Source organism: Hyperolius riggenbachi, chromosome 9, assembly GCF_040937935.1.
Source record: "Hyperolius riggenbachi isolate aHypRig1 chromosome 9, aHypRig1.pri, whole genome shotgun sequence".
Taxonomy (NCBI): domain Eukaryota; kingdom Metazoa; phylum Chordata; class Amphibia; order Anura; family Hyperoliidae; genus Hyperolius; species Hyperolius riggenbachi.
This window is the reverse complement of record NC_090654.1, coordinates 23,968,042-23,984,708: the sequence shown is the minus strand read 5'-3', so window position 1 is coordinate 23,984,708 and position 16,667 is coordinate 23,968,042. Positions and strand designations below refer to the sequence as shown.

The 16,667-nt window shown below is 46.1% G+C and overlaps 1 protein-coding gene across 2 annotated transcripts in view; it reads right to left on the bottom strand.

The window, feature by feature from the left end:
- TMEM184B (transmembrane protein 184B) overlaps positions 1–16,667 on the bottom strand; it is a 160,142-nt gene that overhangs the window by 25,728 nt on the left and 117,747 nt on the right. For both annotated transcript variants that reach the window (XM_068252134.1, XM_068252135.1), the window contains exons 7-8: positions 16,033–16,124; positions 8,522–8,691 (exon numbers count right to left, since the gene is read on the bottom strand). In XM_068252134.1, the coding sequence (XP_068108235.1) occupies positions 8,522–8,691; positions 16,033–16,124 (262 nt within the window). The remainder of the gene's footprint in view (positions 1–8,521; positions 8,692–16,032; positions 16,125–16,667) is intronic.

Genomic DNA, 16,667 nt, shown 5'->3' with positions numbered 1-16,667 from the left:
TGTATAGTGGTATATTACATAAACATGCATAACTAAGGGTATCAGAAGAAAGACTTGTATAACATCTATTAAATTAACATTGAGTAATAAAAGGTAACTTAGCTGCCTAAGCTATAGGCTCGGCACTAATCCCTGTCTCAGCTAGAGCTTAACTTCTGTGGGCAGCCCAGATGACCCCCCCCCCCCTTTTGTTCCCCGCTTGAACTCCGTGGTGTTGGTAGCCTATATATATATTTCTATATTGGTCATGGATGCCTGTCATGCAAGAGCACGACTCCAGTAGCGGTGCACCGATCTGCTTAAAGTATAGCCCCAAGGGGAGAGCTACATCTGATACAGCCTAGGGCCTATATGGTTCCCCTGCAAGAGTCCCAGGTGTGTCCATAAATCATCCCTCTATTTGTCCCACGACTAAGTTAAGTTCAGGTCCCCCACCCTCCACACCCCCTCCGGCCTAGAGCCGTTCCCTGCTTCCCCCAAGCCGTTACACATTCCCAGTTCACATATAGACGCTGACATGGATACCTTATCATAGTAAGCCAACACATAATGATAATCAGTAGCATGATCAAAAACGTACATGGAGGAAAATGGGTTCCAAAGGGTCGATCAAGCAAGTGGGGATATCTAGTGTGTATCATCAGTCCGGGAGGGAGAGCAGCAACTCATCATCGTGCTGGGAGAGGGCATGGAAGGTCGGAGGACCAATAAGTGGGGACCCCGAGGTAGATCGCGGGCATGTGTGGGATGGAGGTCTCAGATGGTGCAAGCGTGCCCCCAATGAACTTGATAAGGTCTGTCTACTATAGCGAGGATTTCAGGGGGGAAGGAAGGTTTACGACCATCGTTAATCTCCAAGGTAGCCAAAACATGGGAGGAAAGGGAGAGCAAAGTGGCAGTACTCACGCAGGATCTCGAGGGTGCTTTTTTGCTTTCTGCGGCCTACCAAATTCCGGAGAGTCAGGGTCCCATTCCGCCAGGTCTACGGCAGCCAGTGAGAGGGCCTCCAGAAATGCGGGTAGCTCACGGGGATGGCGCAGGGAGCAGACCTGGGTTCCTTTGGTGGCGATCAACTGAAACGGGAATCCCCAGCGGTATGATATGCCCTCCTGTTTCAAGGCCTGTATAAGAGGACGCAGGGCTCTACGTTGGGCGAGAGTGAATGGCGCCAAGTCCTGGTAGAGTGTGACTTCAGCTCCGTCATGGTCTAACGGTCCGCTGGCGCGCGCCGCGACCATGATGTCCTCCTTGTCTTTGAAATTGTGCAGCCTGCAGATAATGTCCCGCGGTTGTTCACGGTTAGTGGGCGCAGCCCGGAGGGCTCTATGCGCGCGGTCGAACTTAAGCTTCTGGGCTGCAGGGCGGTTCAAGAGTCCGTTGAACAGGGAGCTCAGCGTCGGTATGATCTCCTCCGCAGGGACTGTCTCAGGGATTCCGCGGATCCTAATGTTATTTCGCCGTCCCCTATTTTGGAGGTCCTCCATCTGGTATCTCGTGGTTCGAGTAAGAGCCTGTTGCTTCTCGTTGGATTCTCTTAGGGAGGCAATTTCAGCTCTCAGCTGGGCAATGTCCGTCTCTGTTGCGGAGACCCGGCCTGTGAGACCTGAGATGTCAGCGCGGATGGAGGCGATTTCCGACCTCGTGGAGGACACAATGCGCTCCGTCTGCTCGTCTAGGTCCTGCTTGGTTGGAAGTGAGCGGAGGTATTTCCATATATCTTCCAAGTTGCTCATGGCAGCAGGACCCGGTCTGGGCTGGCTAGCGGTTTGCGGAGATGATGTGTTCGGGTCCGCCATCTTGGAGGCCTCGGAGCTCGGTGCAAGTGCCTGGAAATATCGGGTCACAGGGCGCTGAGGTGGTGTAGTTTGCTTTCGATGTTTGCTCCTGCTCTTCTTCACTTTATCCATACCCTTTTAAGCATCAGGGAGAGAGAGATTGATGCATTTAGTTTCTGAAATAACATGCGAGCCCGGGAGCTCAGCAGCAAGACGTCCTTACTCCTCCATTGCCGGCCACGCCCCCCAGAAAGGCGGTTTTTAAAGAAAGAAATTTATCTGAAATCTCCTTCAATGGCTCGAATGGAGCTGTACACATAGCTTGAAGAACTGTATTTAAGTCCCATGAAGGAACTCTGGATCGAACTACTGGTCGAATTCTCTTTAAAGCCTGAAAAAATCTAATAAAGTATTCTTCTGCCGCCAGTTTTCTTTCAAGAAAAACACTGATTGCAGATGTCTGAACCTTCAAGGTACTAACACTTAATCCCTTTTGTAGTCCCTGTTGAAGAAATTCAAGAACTGAGGTAGATAAAGATATATCCAGGGATCTCTCTTTACACCAATCTGAATACACTGACCATGTCTTATTATAAATATTCCTTGTTACTTTTTTACGACATTGTATTAGGGTCTCTGATAAATTATCTGAGAACCCCTTTGCTTTCAAGATTTTCCACTCAGCTTCCATGCCGTAAGGTGAAGAAGTTGTAGGTTCGGATGAAAGGCTATGCCCTGCTGTAGTAGATCCTGCCGATTCGGAAGAATAATTGGCTGACATACTGCCAATTCCTGTAATAACGTGAACCATGGCCTCTTCGGCCAAAACGGGGCTATCAGAATCATATGAGCTTGATCCTGCCTGATCTTGTTCAGAACTCGTGGGATGAGAGATATTGGGGGAAAGCTGTACATCAGACCTGCTCCCCAATTTAGTGAGAAGGCATCCACTGCCCAAGGTCTGTCTAGGGGACACAGGGAGCAGAATTTCTGACACTTGGTATTTTCCTTGTTTGCAAATAAGTCCACTTCGGGGGATCCCCACTGATCCTTGATCTCCTGAAAAACTGCCGGATTTAGGGCCCAATCGTCCTGCTTCAGAGGGGACCTGCTTAGGAAGTCTGCCAACTGGTTGGCTGTACCCTTCAAATGTCTGGCTTTTATAGACCCCAGATTCCTTTCCGCCCAATTCAGGATTCGTCTGGTTTGGGACCACAGTAACGAACTTCTTGTCCCCCCCTGACGATTTAGGTAAGCTACCACACTGCTGTTGTCGGTTCTTATCAGTACATGACTCTGGGTTATATCTTGGCTGAAATTTTGTAGTGCCAACCATACTGCCTGAAGTTCCCTGCTGTTTGATGACCTGGCTCTCATTTTGTTGGACCACTGTCCTTGAGCTGGACGACCATCCATGTGAGCTCCCCAACCCCACAGACTGGCATCTGTTGTTATCACTGATTGAGATGGATAATGCCACAGCCGACCTTCTGACAGATGTGTGAGATCTTTCCACCACATGAGTGAGACCTTTATACTGTAGGGAATGAATACTTTCTTGTCCAGGAGTTTCACATCCCTGTTCCATTCCTTTAGGATCCAAATTTGCAAAGTTCTGGCATGGAACTGACCCCATTGAATGGCCGGGAAGGCAGAAGTTAGAAGTCCCAGAATTGCCATTGCTCTTCTGAGGGAGATGTAATGGGCCTGCTGGAAAGAAGAAACAGCATTAAGTATTGCAGAAATCTTTCTGTCTGGCAACAAAATCTTTTCACTAGTAGTAGAAATATTGAAGCCTAAAAATTCCATGACCTGAGAAGGATTTAGGGAGGACTTAGACCAGTTAATAAGCCATCCCAAGGATTGCAAAAATGAAATAGTAGATTCTATCTGCAACAACACTGAGTCTTTAGATTGTCCCCAAATCAACAAATCATCCAGGTAACTAAGAACCGATATGGACCTGCCCCTGATTACCGCTAGTACTTCTGACAAAATTTTTGTGAAGAGCCAAGGAGCAGAAGAGATGCCGAAAGGTAGAGCATTAAACTGGAAATGTCTTACCTTTCCCTCCAGCTGCACTGCGAACCTGAGGAATTGTTGTGATCTCAGATGAATTGGAACATGCAGGTATGCATCCCTTAAGTCCAGAGATGCTAGGAAGCAGTCTTTCTGTAAGAGTTATCACTGAGTAAATATTGTCCATTCGAAATCTTCTGTATTTTATCGACTTGTTCAGTTCCTTTAGATTCAGGATAAATCGAAAATCTCCCTGAGGCTTTTTTACCAGGAATACTGGGGAGTAAAAACCTAACTCCTGTTGACATTTTGGAACCTCCCTGATTACTCTTTTTTGCAGTGGAGAGGATATTTCTCTTTGAAGTGCCAGTCCCTGAACAATGTCCCTTGAAGTTGGACATACGAAAAACCTTTGAGGTGGTGCCTGTATGAATTCTATGCTGTACCCCTCTAAAATTATCTTTAATAGCCACTGATTTTGAAATGTTTCCTGCCATGTCTCGTAAAAGTGGGTAATCCTTCCCCCCACCGGGATGCTGGCGTCATTGTTTATTAGACTGGGTTGAAGGATGAGGGGAAAAGTTTGATTTTCCCTTCTGTACTCTATAGGGGGCCCATCTTTTCTTTGTGGTGGTTTTATTATCCGACTCTGGCCTTGTGTTGTCACGAAAGGAACGTTTAGACTGAAACGTTCTCTTCCTAACAGGAAAATTCTTCTTAACGTCAGCTGTTCTCTCTAAGGTCTCATCAAGTTTAGACCCGAACAACAACTCTCCCTCACAGGGTATTCCACATAGTTTGGCTTTGGAGGAATTATCCCCCTTCCAAGTTTTAACCCACACTCCACGCCTAGCTGAATTGACTAAGGCAGTAGTCCTGGCAGTAAGCTTCACTGTGTCATCTGCTGCATCAGTCATATAATCTGTGGCATTAAACATTTTAGGGAAATCCGTTAAGATTTCCTCTCTAGATACCCCCGTGGCAATTTTATGTTGGGTCTCCGTCAACCAGGTCTTTAGGGATCTACCCACTGCCGTGGAAGCGATGGCAGGTTTAAATGTAAGTGAGGATGACTCCCAAGCTCTCCTTAGAAGGTTATCGGTTTTTTTGTCTATCGGGTCCCTAAGGTGCCCGTAATCCTCAAAAAGTAAGTCTGTATTTCTCGAAATCTTTGATAAAGCTGGATCAAGCTTAGGAGAGGGACCCCAGAATTTCTGATCCTCAGCGGAAAAAGGGTACCGCCTGTTAAGGGTCCTTGGCCAAAAAGCCCGTTTCTCGGGATTATCCCACTCCTTTCTTATCATATTTTTGAGAGAAGAGTGGACCGGGATAAAAGAGGAATGAGGATCAGATAACCCCTCATACATTTGATCCAACTGGGATAGAGATTTCCTTTCTGTCTCAATACCCATAGTACTGTGCATGGCAGATAATAAATCATTAATAAGATCGGGAGAAAAAGCAAACTTCTGATTTTTCCCCAACTTTCCCCCCCCCCCCTTCATCTTCCGAAATGTCCTCAAAGGATGAAATTTCTAATTCTCCCTCAGATAGCTCAGACCCAACTGATTCCTCAGCCCTTCTCTTTCTAGAAGCTGGTGTGGGAACTAAAGCTGCTGGAGGGGACTCAGGTGGTGGAATGGGATCCTCCGGTTGTACTACTTGCTGAGTTTCCAAAGCCGGAGTGTATGATGATGATGCTATTGCAGAATCTTTAATTTCCTTAATAGCTGTGGTCATTTCTGATCTCATCCATCCCATTAAATCCTTAAATATCACAGGGGATTTCACAATCTTATCAGTGCAATGGTGACATAATTTCTTGGTTGAAGAAGAGGAAATTTTTGCATTGCATAATGGACATTTTCTTTCTCCCTTAGAAGATGTAGAAGCAGATGAGTGATGCTGGGAGCTTGATTTGTCCTTTTTAGGCTGTAAAAAAGGATAATATGGCCTAAATTAGTGCATATCCCATACATCTTATCATACCCCACACTTAAACATATTCCCCAGGTATTTGAGCACCCCTGTGCCGCTTACCAGAGAGGGTTCAGTGCCAGGCTCGGCAGATTGCAGCGGAGCGGGGCCTGCAGCGTCCTCCATGTTGCCAGAGAGGTGGGAACATGCACTGCTAACATTAAAATAGTGTTGGCTGATTACCTGATTAGTGTGGGGTAGGTCCAGGTGCACCGAATTGCCACTGCCAAACGGCGCTTCCTACTTCCGGTCACGCGGGATGCAGCGCGTGACGCACTTCCGGTATCCGGCCGGAATTTTTCCTTTGCGCGCCCATGCGCGTATATAGAAGCTGCCAGATCTGGAGAAGCCTCCTCCACGCTGTGCGAACTGCACGCTGGCTCCCATGACCAGCTCTGTTTGCAGTCCGCAACCACGCTGCCCCTGCCGCCTGACAAAGATGGCACCTGGGGAGGCTCCGCCAAGCGTTCCGTCCGGGACAGAAAAAACAACTGAGGGCTCTAGGTGAGCTGGGGGGTATTTATGCTGCCTGCATATCCGCTATGCAAATTTTTTTATCTTTTAGCTTCCTGTCCACTATGAGGGAAGAGAGACAAGTCTCAAGAGGGGGTGCTGTCCTGAAAGACGTTCTGGGAAAAATCACTCTAGTGGGTTCCAGGCCTCACAAAGCTTTTTCCTCTGTTTTAACCTTATCTATGTTTCATTTGTAAGCTCCCAAAGAGCAAAAATATAATATAATTAAGGGCTGGTTCAGACGGGCGTTTTTGTGGCGTTTAACGCAGCGTTTCAGACGCAGCGTTTTTTGCGATCTACTGCCATCCCATGCAAGTGAATGGGAGCGTTTAGAGCTGGCTTTTGCAGGCTTTCATGAAAGCCTGGCAGTAGATCCCAGCGTTGCGTCTAGTCTCAAAAGCAACATGCTGCTTTCAGAGGCAGTAAATGCCAGGAAACAATAGCAGAGGCCAGAACTGCTAGCCTTGAACGCTTTTCAAAAGCTTTCAAAAGCTAGCGTTTAAACGCTGGCATTTGAACGCAATGCCAAGCAAAAGCTCAGCAGACGCCCGTGTGAACCAGCCCTAAGGCAAGAAAAGTAACATTGAAATGAAGTTAATCAGGAACAACTTACTTTGAGTGATTACTTTGCTTGTAAATGTGCTGAAAGGTTCTTTTTATCAATTAGGTGATAAGTCCTTTATGGGAAGTTTTGTGAATAGAGCCCAATGTGTCTCCATTTCTCTCTCACTTCAAGCTGTCCTTTAAATAATTTGAATTTCTTTGATTGTTTGTTTGTTTTGTTACAATTCGTGAACCATAGAAAAGAAGGACATTCTGTAACCTTCGCCTTCATAGTTGGGAATGCTCATGTCAGTTTAGCAAACAACTATCCAGATCCAAAAAATGAATAAGAGGAGATGAAGGCCTAGGCAAGATAGTTTTTGACAATTGATGGTCACCTGGCTGTTTTAGTAAGATTTGGTGGGGGCTAGAGTCCACCAGGCCCCTAGACTCTCTCCAGGCCTTAGGTAACTGCCTGGGTTTACCTTGTGGATCAGGCTTTCTCAGCCAGGGTTCCTAGTGTACTCTGCATGGGTTCCTCGGCATTTTCCCCCATCATGGGGGTCGGGAGACGTATGATAGAGAATACAGTATAATAGGAGCTACTGTAAAAAGAAGATTTAAATTCAGAATAATGAGCACAATAATAAAAAGCACTGGAATAAGGAGACCGTAAAATGAAGGGCATTGTAATAAGGGGTAGTGACAAACAGCCACACCACCTTTTAACCTATTGCCGAACGCGCCAAGCCCAGGACCGCCCAACGCCGATTGGCATAAAGCCCTGCGGCTGGCTTTTGCAGGAGATCGCATGCGCTGATGCGCACACATCTCCACTTGGTAGGCGGAGCTCCTCCTTCAGTCTCCGATTGCCGCTCGGAGACTGTTAGACGCGCTGCGATCTACAGCAGCGCTATACCGGGGACATCACGGCTGTCCCTCTGGGAAACAGGAGAGCGATCGGCTCTCAAACAAATAAACAAATATTTACAAAAAAATAAACAAACATGGGGGGAATCAGACCCCACCAACAGGAAGCTCTGTTGGTGGGGAGAAGAGGGTGTGTGTGTGTGTGTGGGGGGGGGGGGGGGGGAGGGGGTTGTGCGGCCCTGCAGCTAGGCCTTAAAGCTGCAGTGGCCGGTTAATCGAAAAGTAGCCTGGTCTTTAGGAGGGTTTAACACTGCAGTCTTCAAGAGGTTAAAGACCATGCCTCCTGCAAAATAAATTCAGGGGTTCTTTGAGACCCAAAAATTACTTGCAGGGTTCCTCCAGGGTAAAAAGGTTGAGAAAGGCTGTTGTGGATGAACTGGCTCTGTCCATATCTAATCAATTAGCCATTCTGTACTGCACACACATTAGTCTGCGTAGTAAAAGTTCCTATCCAGGAAGAGAAGGGGGGGGGGGGTTGTCCCACCGTATGGTAGGTAGACAGTGATGGCGTCTCAGAAGAGGTAAAGTGATGTCTTAATTTAAGCACTTTTTATTGATACAAAATGGCATGAGTGGAACATGTCGTCTATAAATGTACCACCTCAGGAACATTTTCTCTTCTATAACCCTGAAGACTGCTGACACAAGTGGCTGTGCTCATGTCCAGCCATCTGTCACCAGCGAGAGTCGGTGATTTATCTGCTGCACAGAGGTGGACTCCCGACACGATGAGTCAACCAGTGATAGGATGAAGAATCTCTCACCTTGCCAGAAGGAAAGGAAGATGACGGACTTCACCATGAAGAACTTCAGCACGGGGCTGTAGGGACTGAGCAGCTCTCGCGTGGCGAAGTAGAAGAGAAACAGAGCGTACAGCGCGAGGCTGACTGAGATGTTGTAAATAATGGTCACATAAAGGTAACCGCTGGCAACGCTGCAAGAGAAAAAAAACACAGATTTAAAATTGACAGCCAATGGAACATTGCATTTTCATACAACAAAGACAAAATAACGTTACGCCCCATCTACACGATACAATTTTTTGTGCGATTCGATCGAATACGATTGATTGATGAAATCCGACATGTTCGATCGGGATTCGATTACATCGGTAGTGTGATCGATTTGAAATTGTTTTGCAATGTCAATCAACCACACTATCTAATCAAATCAAATCTCGATCGGACATGTTAGATTTAATCGATCAATCGTGCTGTAAGGTGGACTAACCTTAGATTCATCTAAAGCCCCATCTACACGATACAATTTTTTGTGCGATTCGATCGGATCGAATTTGATTGATCGATTAAATCTAACATGTCCGATCGGGATTTGATTCAATTAGATAGTGTGGTTGATTGACATTGCAAAACAATGGCAAATCGATCACACTACCGATGTAATCGAATCCCGATCGGACATGTCGGATTTCATCGATCAATCGTATTCAATCGAATCGCACAAAAAATTGTATCGTGTAGATGGGGCTTTAAATGAATCTAATGTTAGACCACCTTACAGCACTGCTACATACAAAGAACTCTCTATAATGGATGTTACTATTCAGTATTGACAAAGGAATATACAGACAGTTTGTGGTAACCCGGAACCACTAGGAAAGTATCAAAAGCTAAAAAAAGACCAAAAAGCCATTTGTCAAAAAAGCAATGCGATAATTGAGCTTTAAAATAAGCAGCTGTGGTTTCCCATAATGCATCACTTCTGAATATGCAAATCATCTCTTTCTGCCCCTGAAAGCAAGGCCATCGGTCAAATACTAATCGGGGTGACGGCGCTGCAACCAGGGCTGTAGCTTCAGAACAATTTTGGTTACTTGGAGTTGGATTCGGAGGTTTCATAAACTGAGGGGTCGGAGTCGGATAATTTTTTTTTACCAAATCCACAGCCGTAATAAGTATTAGACTAAGGAGTCGGAGCTGGAGTCGGTGGTTTCATAAACTAAGGAGTCGGAATCAGATGATTTCTGTACCGACTCCACAGCCCTAGCTGCAACGAGGGGACCAGGTGTCATACTCACGCTCGTAGTTCCTGGCAGTAGAGTCCTTCCTGTCTCGCGCGCGTCTCTGGCCGTAGTTTGAAGGCTGGGGGCGTGCGCACACATGCGTGTGACCGAACGCGGCTTTGCTTACGCATGTGCAGTCTTGTGTTCGCGTCTGCGCACGCATCACGTACGTACATTGGCGACAATCTGCTGTGCCCACAGTATAAAAGGCCAGTCTTCCCCTGTAACAGGTGCTGTTCGTTCTGACAGCTAGTGTTGGTTCCTGGTGACTGTCTGCTGACCAGCCCTGCTCTTTGCCTGTACTCCTGATCTCGACCCAGCCTGCCTGACTATTCCTGTTCTACTTCCCTCGGTACTGACCTCTGCTATTGCTTGCTGCCTGCCCTGCCTGCCCTGACTCGGATTGGATTTTGGACTCTGCTACTGCTTGCTGCCTGCCCTGACTCGGATTGGATACTGGACTCTAGTCTAGTTTACCGGATTCATCTTCCCAGAACTCTGCTGTGAGGTGTCATTGTTCTCTCGACCACCAGCTGAGAGTATCCCAGTAGTGACCTGGTGAACACTAGGCAGCTAAGTCCAGCATTCCCTTCGGGGGTTGTTGGTGAACACCCGGGGGCACTTAGATTCCACTACTGGGCAACATCTCCTCCTTCAGTGGAAGAGTCAACAGTGTCTAAAGATGCAACCCTATGAGATGAAAGGCTCTTATAGTACCCAGGACCTTCCCTCTCCATACGTAAGTTTTTTTTTAATTAATCTCTCACTTCAGTATTGTTTTATAGCATACCTTAGATCATAAGAAAATTTAAAAAAATAGATGGGGAACCGCATATATAATGGGCTCTCCTCATGCCCACTGCCCCCCTAATCCGTTTCTCCTACCCATTCCCCCCACCCCACCCGGTTCTCTGGCACCCTCCGTTACTCTGTACCGACCCTCCGAAGCTACTTCATGGTCAGGGGGATCGGTGAAGCCCGCGCAGGCGAAGCCCGACAACACGCCTCCTTGATTGTGCGCCCGGGAGGGCTCTGCACATGCGTATTACATAGTTTTGACATACTGCGCATGCGCCTAACACTGCCAGCTGCAGGCGCGCTATCGGAGCTGTGGAGTTGGTACAAAATCTTCCGGCTCCTCAGTTTATGAAACCAGCGACTCCAACTCCGACTCAAAACCCCAACCCATACCCAAAATGGCTCCGACTCCTTAGTCTAATACCTACCAGGGATGTGGATTTTGTACAAAATCATCCCACTCCTCAGTGTATGAAATCGCTGACTCAGACTCCGACAACCCAAAATTGCAACCCAAAGCCCTGCGCGCTATCCAGGATGTGCATCACCCAGGCAGCGCGCCTGCAGTCTTCGCCGACCCTCCCGACCAGGAAGTAGCTTTAGAGGGTTGGTACAGAGTAGCGGTGGGCATGAGGAGAGCCCACTACACATACCTGCTCCCCCCATTTTTACATTTTCTTTTGGACTAAGGTATCCTTTAACCACTTCAGGACGAGAGCAATTTTCACATATCAGCACTGCTCCCATTCATTCGCCAATAACTTTATTACTACTTATCACACCTAAATGATCTACAGGTAGCTTTTTTAAGGACAAATTAGGCTTTTAGTGTGTGATAATGGTGTTTAGTAATTACCTTATTTTGTATGCATTTTAAAGGGAAAATAAGGGGGGGGGGATTACTATGTCTCCATTTACATCCATTATACCTTTACAATAAACAATGCTAATCCACACATTATTTGCTTACCCGTCTTGGTTATTACAACATTTGAAATATGCCCCTAGTACCATGTATGGTGACAATATTGTATTTGGAAATAAGTGTCTTTTCTGTATTTTGCTTTCTCACTGTACACTATCAATGATTAAAAGACCTATTTTGCAAAAATAATAGTAATATTAATAGTAATAGTACCCTCATAGCATACATATTAAAAAAACAAAGTCCCTGAGGTAACAATATAGATGTTTCTGCTTTTATTTTCTGTCACTTTGTTATAATTTAACAAGCCTTTAATTTGAGTACAGAATATGCCAAAATGTAATTGCTTTTGATTTCACAAAACATGGGCCTCAACCCTAAGGGCCCGTTTCCACTAGAGCGAATCTGCATGTGTTTCCTGCATGCAGATTCGCATAGACAATACAAGTAAATGGGACAGTTTCCACTCGTCAAGATTTCTGAGCGTTTTTCTGTGCAGAAAAAAATATGCACGGTAGAGCCATCAGAATTCGCACAATGCCTTGCGATGTGCGATTCGCATACAATGTATTTAACAGTAAATTCACATGCATTTTCATATGCAAATTTTACCGTGAATTTGCAGGCGTTTTCGCATAAAATCAATGTAAAAGCACACAGGCACTGACATGGTTAAATTCTCATACTCCTTAACATATGTGAATTTCGTGGTAAAATCCTCGTGCAAATTGGTTTTTGCGGTTTCCGCGACTAATTCGCACCGCACAAATGGAAACGGGCCCTAACACTCTCTAAACTCTATTCTACTACTTATCACTCTTAACCCTCCTGGCGGTCTATAAAAAACCGCCAGGGGGCAGTGCAGCAGTTTTAAAAAAAAATTAAAAATTTTTAAAATCATGTAGCGAGCCCAGGGCTCGCTACATGATAGCCGCTGTGCAGCGGCATCCCCACACCCGCTTCGATCGCCTCCGCCGATCAGGAAATCCCGTGGATTTCCTGGAGGGCTTTGTGGATTTCCTGGAGGGCTTCCCCCGTCGTGACGTCATTGGGAGTTCCGATCCACCCCTCAGCGCTGCCTGGCACTGATTGGCCAGGCAGCGCACGGGGTCGGGGGGAGGGTCGGCGAGCGACGGCTAATCGGGGCGGAGCGGCGGAGATCGGAGTGCACACGCAGCTAGCAAAGTGCTAGCTGTGTGTTGCAAATTAAAAAAAAATTATGCAAATTGGCCCAGCAGGGCCTGAGAAATCCTCCTGCGCTGCTTATGTTCTAAGTTCGGGGTTACCGCCAGGAAGGTTAAAGGTTACCACATATGTCTCTTGTAGTTTTGCTAAAACTTTCCCAAATTTGATCATAATTTTGAAAATGACTATGTTGGATTGAGTTTGTCCCTACCGATTTTTTTCTGTAACGTGGGTCCAAGCTTTAAGACGCACCAAAATGTATTGTATAACTCAGCACGGTTAAAATGATCACATGTGCCTCATTTAGTAAACTGGTGGTGCACTGTCCACACTACACTGCACTTATATATATATGCCCAGTTGTCATTAAGTGGTTAAGCCAATTAATGTATCTGTATAATTTTGGGATGTGGGAGGATAGTGGAGTGCCTGGAAGAAAGCCACAGACTTGAGGAGAACATAAAAGATCTGTGCAGATATTGTAGTGCCCTGGCTTGGGAATTTGAACCAGGGATCCAGTGCTGCAATAGAGAGCACTTAACATGCTAGGATTTGTGACCTCTCAAGTGAACTCACCACAAGCTGCATCCTGTGCTCACTAATCATATGGACTATGTAATGCTATACATTTTTCTGTTAGATTTTCTGTTATGCTGGGAATACACGGGTCAATTCTGGCGCTCGATTTTGCGCCCGATCGGTTCTCTTATCTTCCGCTCGTTTTTCCTATCTTTTTTTTCAATTCACTTCAATGAGAAATCAAGCGGCAGAACCATCGAATGGAGATCGGACATGTCGGAAATTATCTGTCGAGCCATTTTAATGGATCAAATCGAGCCGTGTATTCCCAGCATAATGCTAGGCATACACAGTACATTTCGTACCGTGTAATCGAGCCGCTGATGGCTCGATTGATAACTTCCAACTTGTCCGATGACGCTCAATACCGGCGGGCAGAACAAAAGAAAAAACGAACCGAAAATAAGGAAGTGCCCGCGGGGATGAGCGGGAATCGATCTGGGCGCCCGCGGGGACACGCCAGTGGCTCGATTACCTGGGTGAAAATGTACCTTGTATGCCTGGCATTATGCTGGGCATAGACGAGTCGACCCGGCGGCTCGATTAGCCGCCGGATCGATTCCCGCTCGTCCCCGCGGGCGCTTCCTTATCTTCCGCTCGATTCCCCGCTATTGTCCGCCTGCGGGGATCGAGCGGGGAATCTATCCGTCGCGTCATCGGACCTGTCGGATATTATCAATCGAGCCATCAGCGGCTCGATTGATAAGGAGGTGTCGACCCGTCTATGCCCAGCATAAGATTTACCTGCCAGATAGATCATTTCCAATATGTTGGAAATGATCTATCTAACATCTATCTGCCGAGCAATTAGGCATTGTTCTACTCAGCAGAGATAACCAGAAGACAATGCACCAGAGATGATGACCAGTCTCTACAGAAAATAATCTAATCTAACAGAAAAATCTAATGCTGAGCATACATGGCTCAATTTTGCCGCTCGATCGTTTTGCCGCTCGATTAACGCACTCAATTCTCTTATCTTCTGCTCGTTTTTCTTATCTTTTTCCATTCATCGCAATCCGGAATCGAGCGGCGAAACGATCTGGCGGGAGAACGAGCGGCGAAACGATCTGGCGGGAGATCGGACATGTCGGAAATGATCTATCGTGCCATCTTAATGGCTCAAAATCGAGCCGTGTATTCCCAGCATTACAGAAAAATCTAACAAAAAAAAAATTGTATGGTGTGTACTAGGCATAAGATCTACTTCTTCCTCCTGCTGATTGCCAGAACTTTGTGCTTCCAGGCTGAGCTTCTGGACATCCTGGTATTCTGTTCCTTGTCTTGAACCCTGTCTTTTGCCTAACCTGAACCAGTTTCTTCCTGCCTAGACCTTGTTATTTGTCTAATCCCTGGTACCGTGCACCTCTGATAACCTGTTACTGACCTTGCTCTCCTGCAGACTCTGATATTCTGCTTGATCCTTGGTACTACGTCTGATTGTATAGATTTGTATGTTGTTAATGTCTGTATATATTGTTGTGTACTTAGATAGATAAGTCAGGGTGTTGTATATATTTGTCACTGCTTTCCTGGGTGGTTTGTATATATTGTGTGCTGTGCATGTGTTTGCATCTTATTTGCATTCACAGATGTATGTATGCTTGCACTATTGCTTTGCAGTAAAACATTTTTGCACCTTAATCATTGGTCTCCATGTCTGTATTACTGCAAACTGTTGTCAGGGTACGTTTCCACTTGTGCGGCGCGATTTGCTCGCGGAAAGCGCGTCAGCGAATCCGCATACGGTTGCGGATTCGTTGACGTTTCCATGCGGATTTTCACGCGGAATCGTTCGCGATTTTAACTACGTGATTTTAACCATGTCAATGCCGGCAAGCATTGACATGGGTTTTGAAACGAAATCGCACGCGGAAACGCCGGGAAAACCGCAAGACTCAAGTGCTTGCGGTTTTCCTATTTAGTTACATGACCGACGATTCGCGTGCGGGTGTGCGGCGTGCGAATTCTGACGGCTCTGCTGTGCAGATTTTTTCTGCATAGCGAGCCGCACAGAATTCCTGACAAGTGGAAACGGCGCCATCCAGTAGTATTGGGTGAGCGAATCTGCATGCAGGAAACGCATGCAGATTCGCTCTAGTGGAAACGAGCCCTGAAACTCTGTTCTTCCGTTCAGATTTGTGACAACATGACTATGTACTCTGTAAAGCAGGGCTGTGGAGTCGGTACAAAAATCTTCCAACTCCGACTCCTCAGTTTCTGAAACCACGACTCCGACTCCAACTCCAACTCCAACTCCGGGTACCCAAAATTGCTCAGACTCCGACTCCTTAGTCTAATACTTAACAGGGCTGTGGATTTTGTACAAAAATCATGCAACTCCGGACTCCCGACTCCTCAGTTTCTGAAACCACAACTCCGACTCCAGCTCCAACTTCGGGTGCCCAAAATTGTCCCGACTCAGACTCCTCAGCCCTGCTGTAAATTACTGCAGAAGATGTCAGTGATATAGAAATACATAATATGGTAGGACATTAGACAATGGTAGGATTAGATTGTGAGCTCCTCTGAGGACAGTCCGTGACATGACTATGTACTCTGTAACGTGCTGCAGAAGATATCAGTGCTAGATAAATACATTTCATGAGTGAATCTTAACACCCTCCCCCCCCCCCCCCCCCCCCCAAAAAAAAAAACAAAAACAAAAACAAAAAAAACATAAGAAAAAACCAACGATCAGATAGAAAACAAAAACAAAAAAGAAAACACAGTGAAGCTGTTGTGTTGTTGTACTCATCACTTACTTAAAATCACCATCCCGATATTTGCCAAAGGCTTGAAGTATGACAGTGATGATCGCCATTAAAGGTTTCACAACGCAAAACTGCAGAGTTGCCTGTAAATTTAAACAAATGAAGGAGAGTTTACAGTTCTGTTATGTTTCTCCTAAAGACGGAGCGCCTAAACCAACAGAAACTACTTCTGCAACAATGCCAACATGGAAAAAAGTTCACTTTAACACACCTCTATATATTTTGTGTGCACGCACACACAAACAAGGAAGGAGACCTTAAAGAGAATCTGTATTGTTAAAATCGCACAAAAGTAAACATACCAGTGCGTTAGGGGACATCTCCTATTACCCTCTGACACAATTTCGCCGCTCCTCGCCGCATTAAAAGTGGTTACATAGTTACATAGTTACTTTGGTTGAAAAAAGACATACGTCCATCGAGTTCAACCAGTACAAAGTACAACTCCAGCCTGCTCCCTCACATATCCCTGTTGATCCAGAGGAAGGCGAAAAAACCCTTACAAGGTAAAAATTCCTTCCCGACTCCAGATGGCAATCAGATAAAATTCCTGGATCAACATCATTGGCATTACCTAGTAATTGTAGCCATGGATGTCATTCAACGCAAGGAAAGCATCTAAGCCC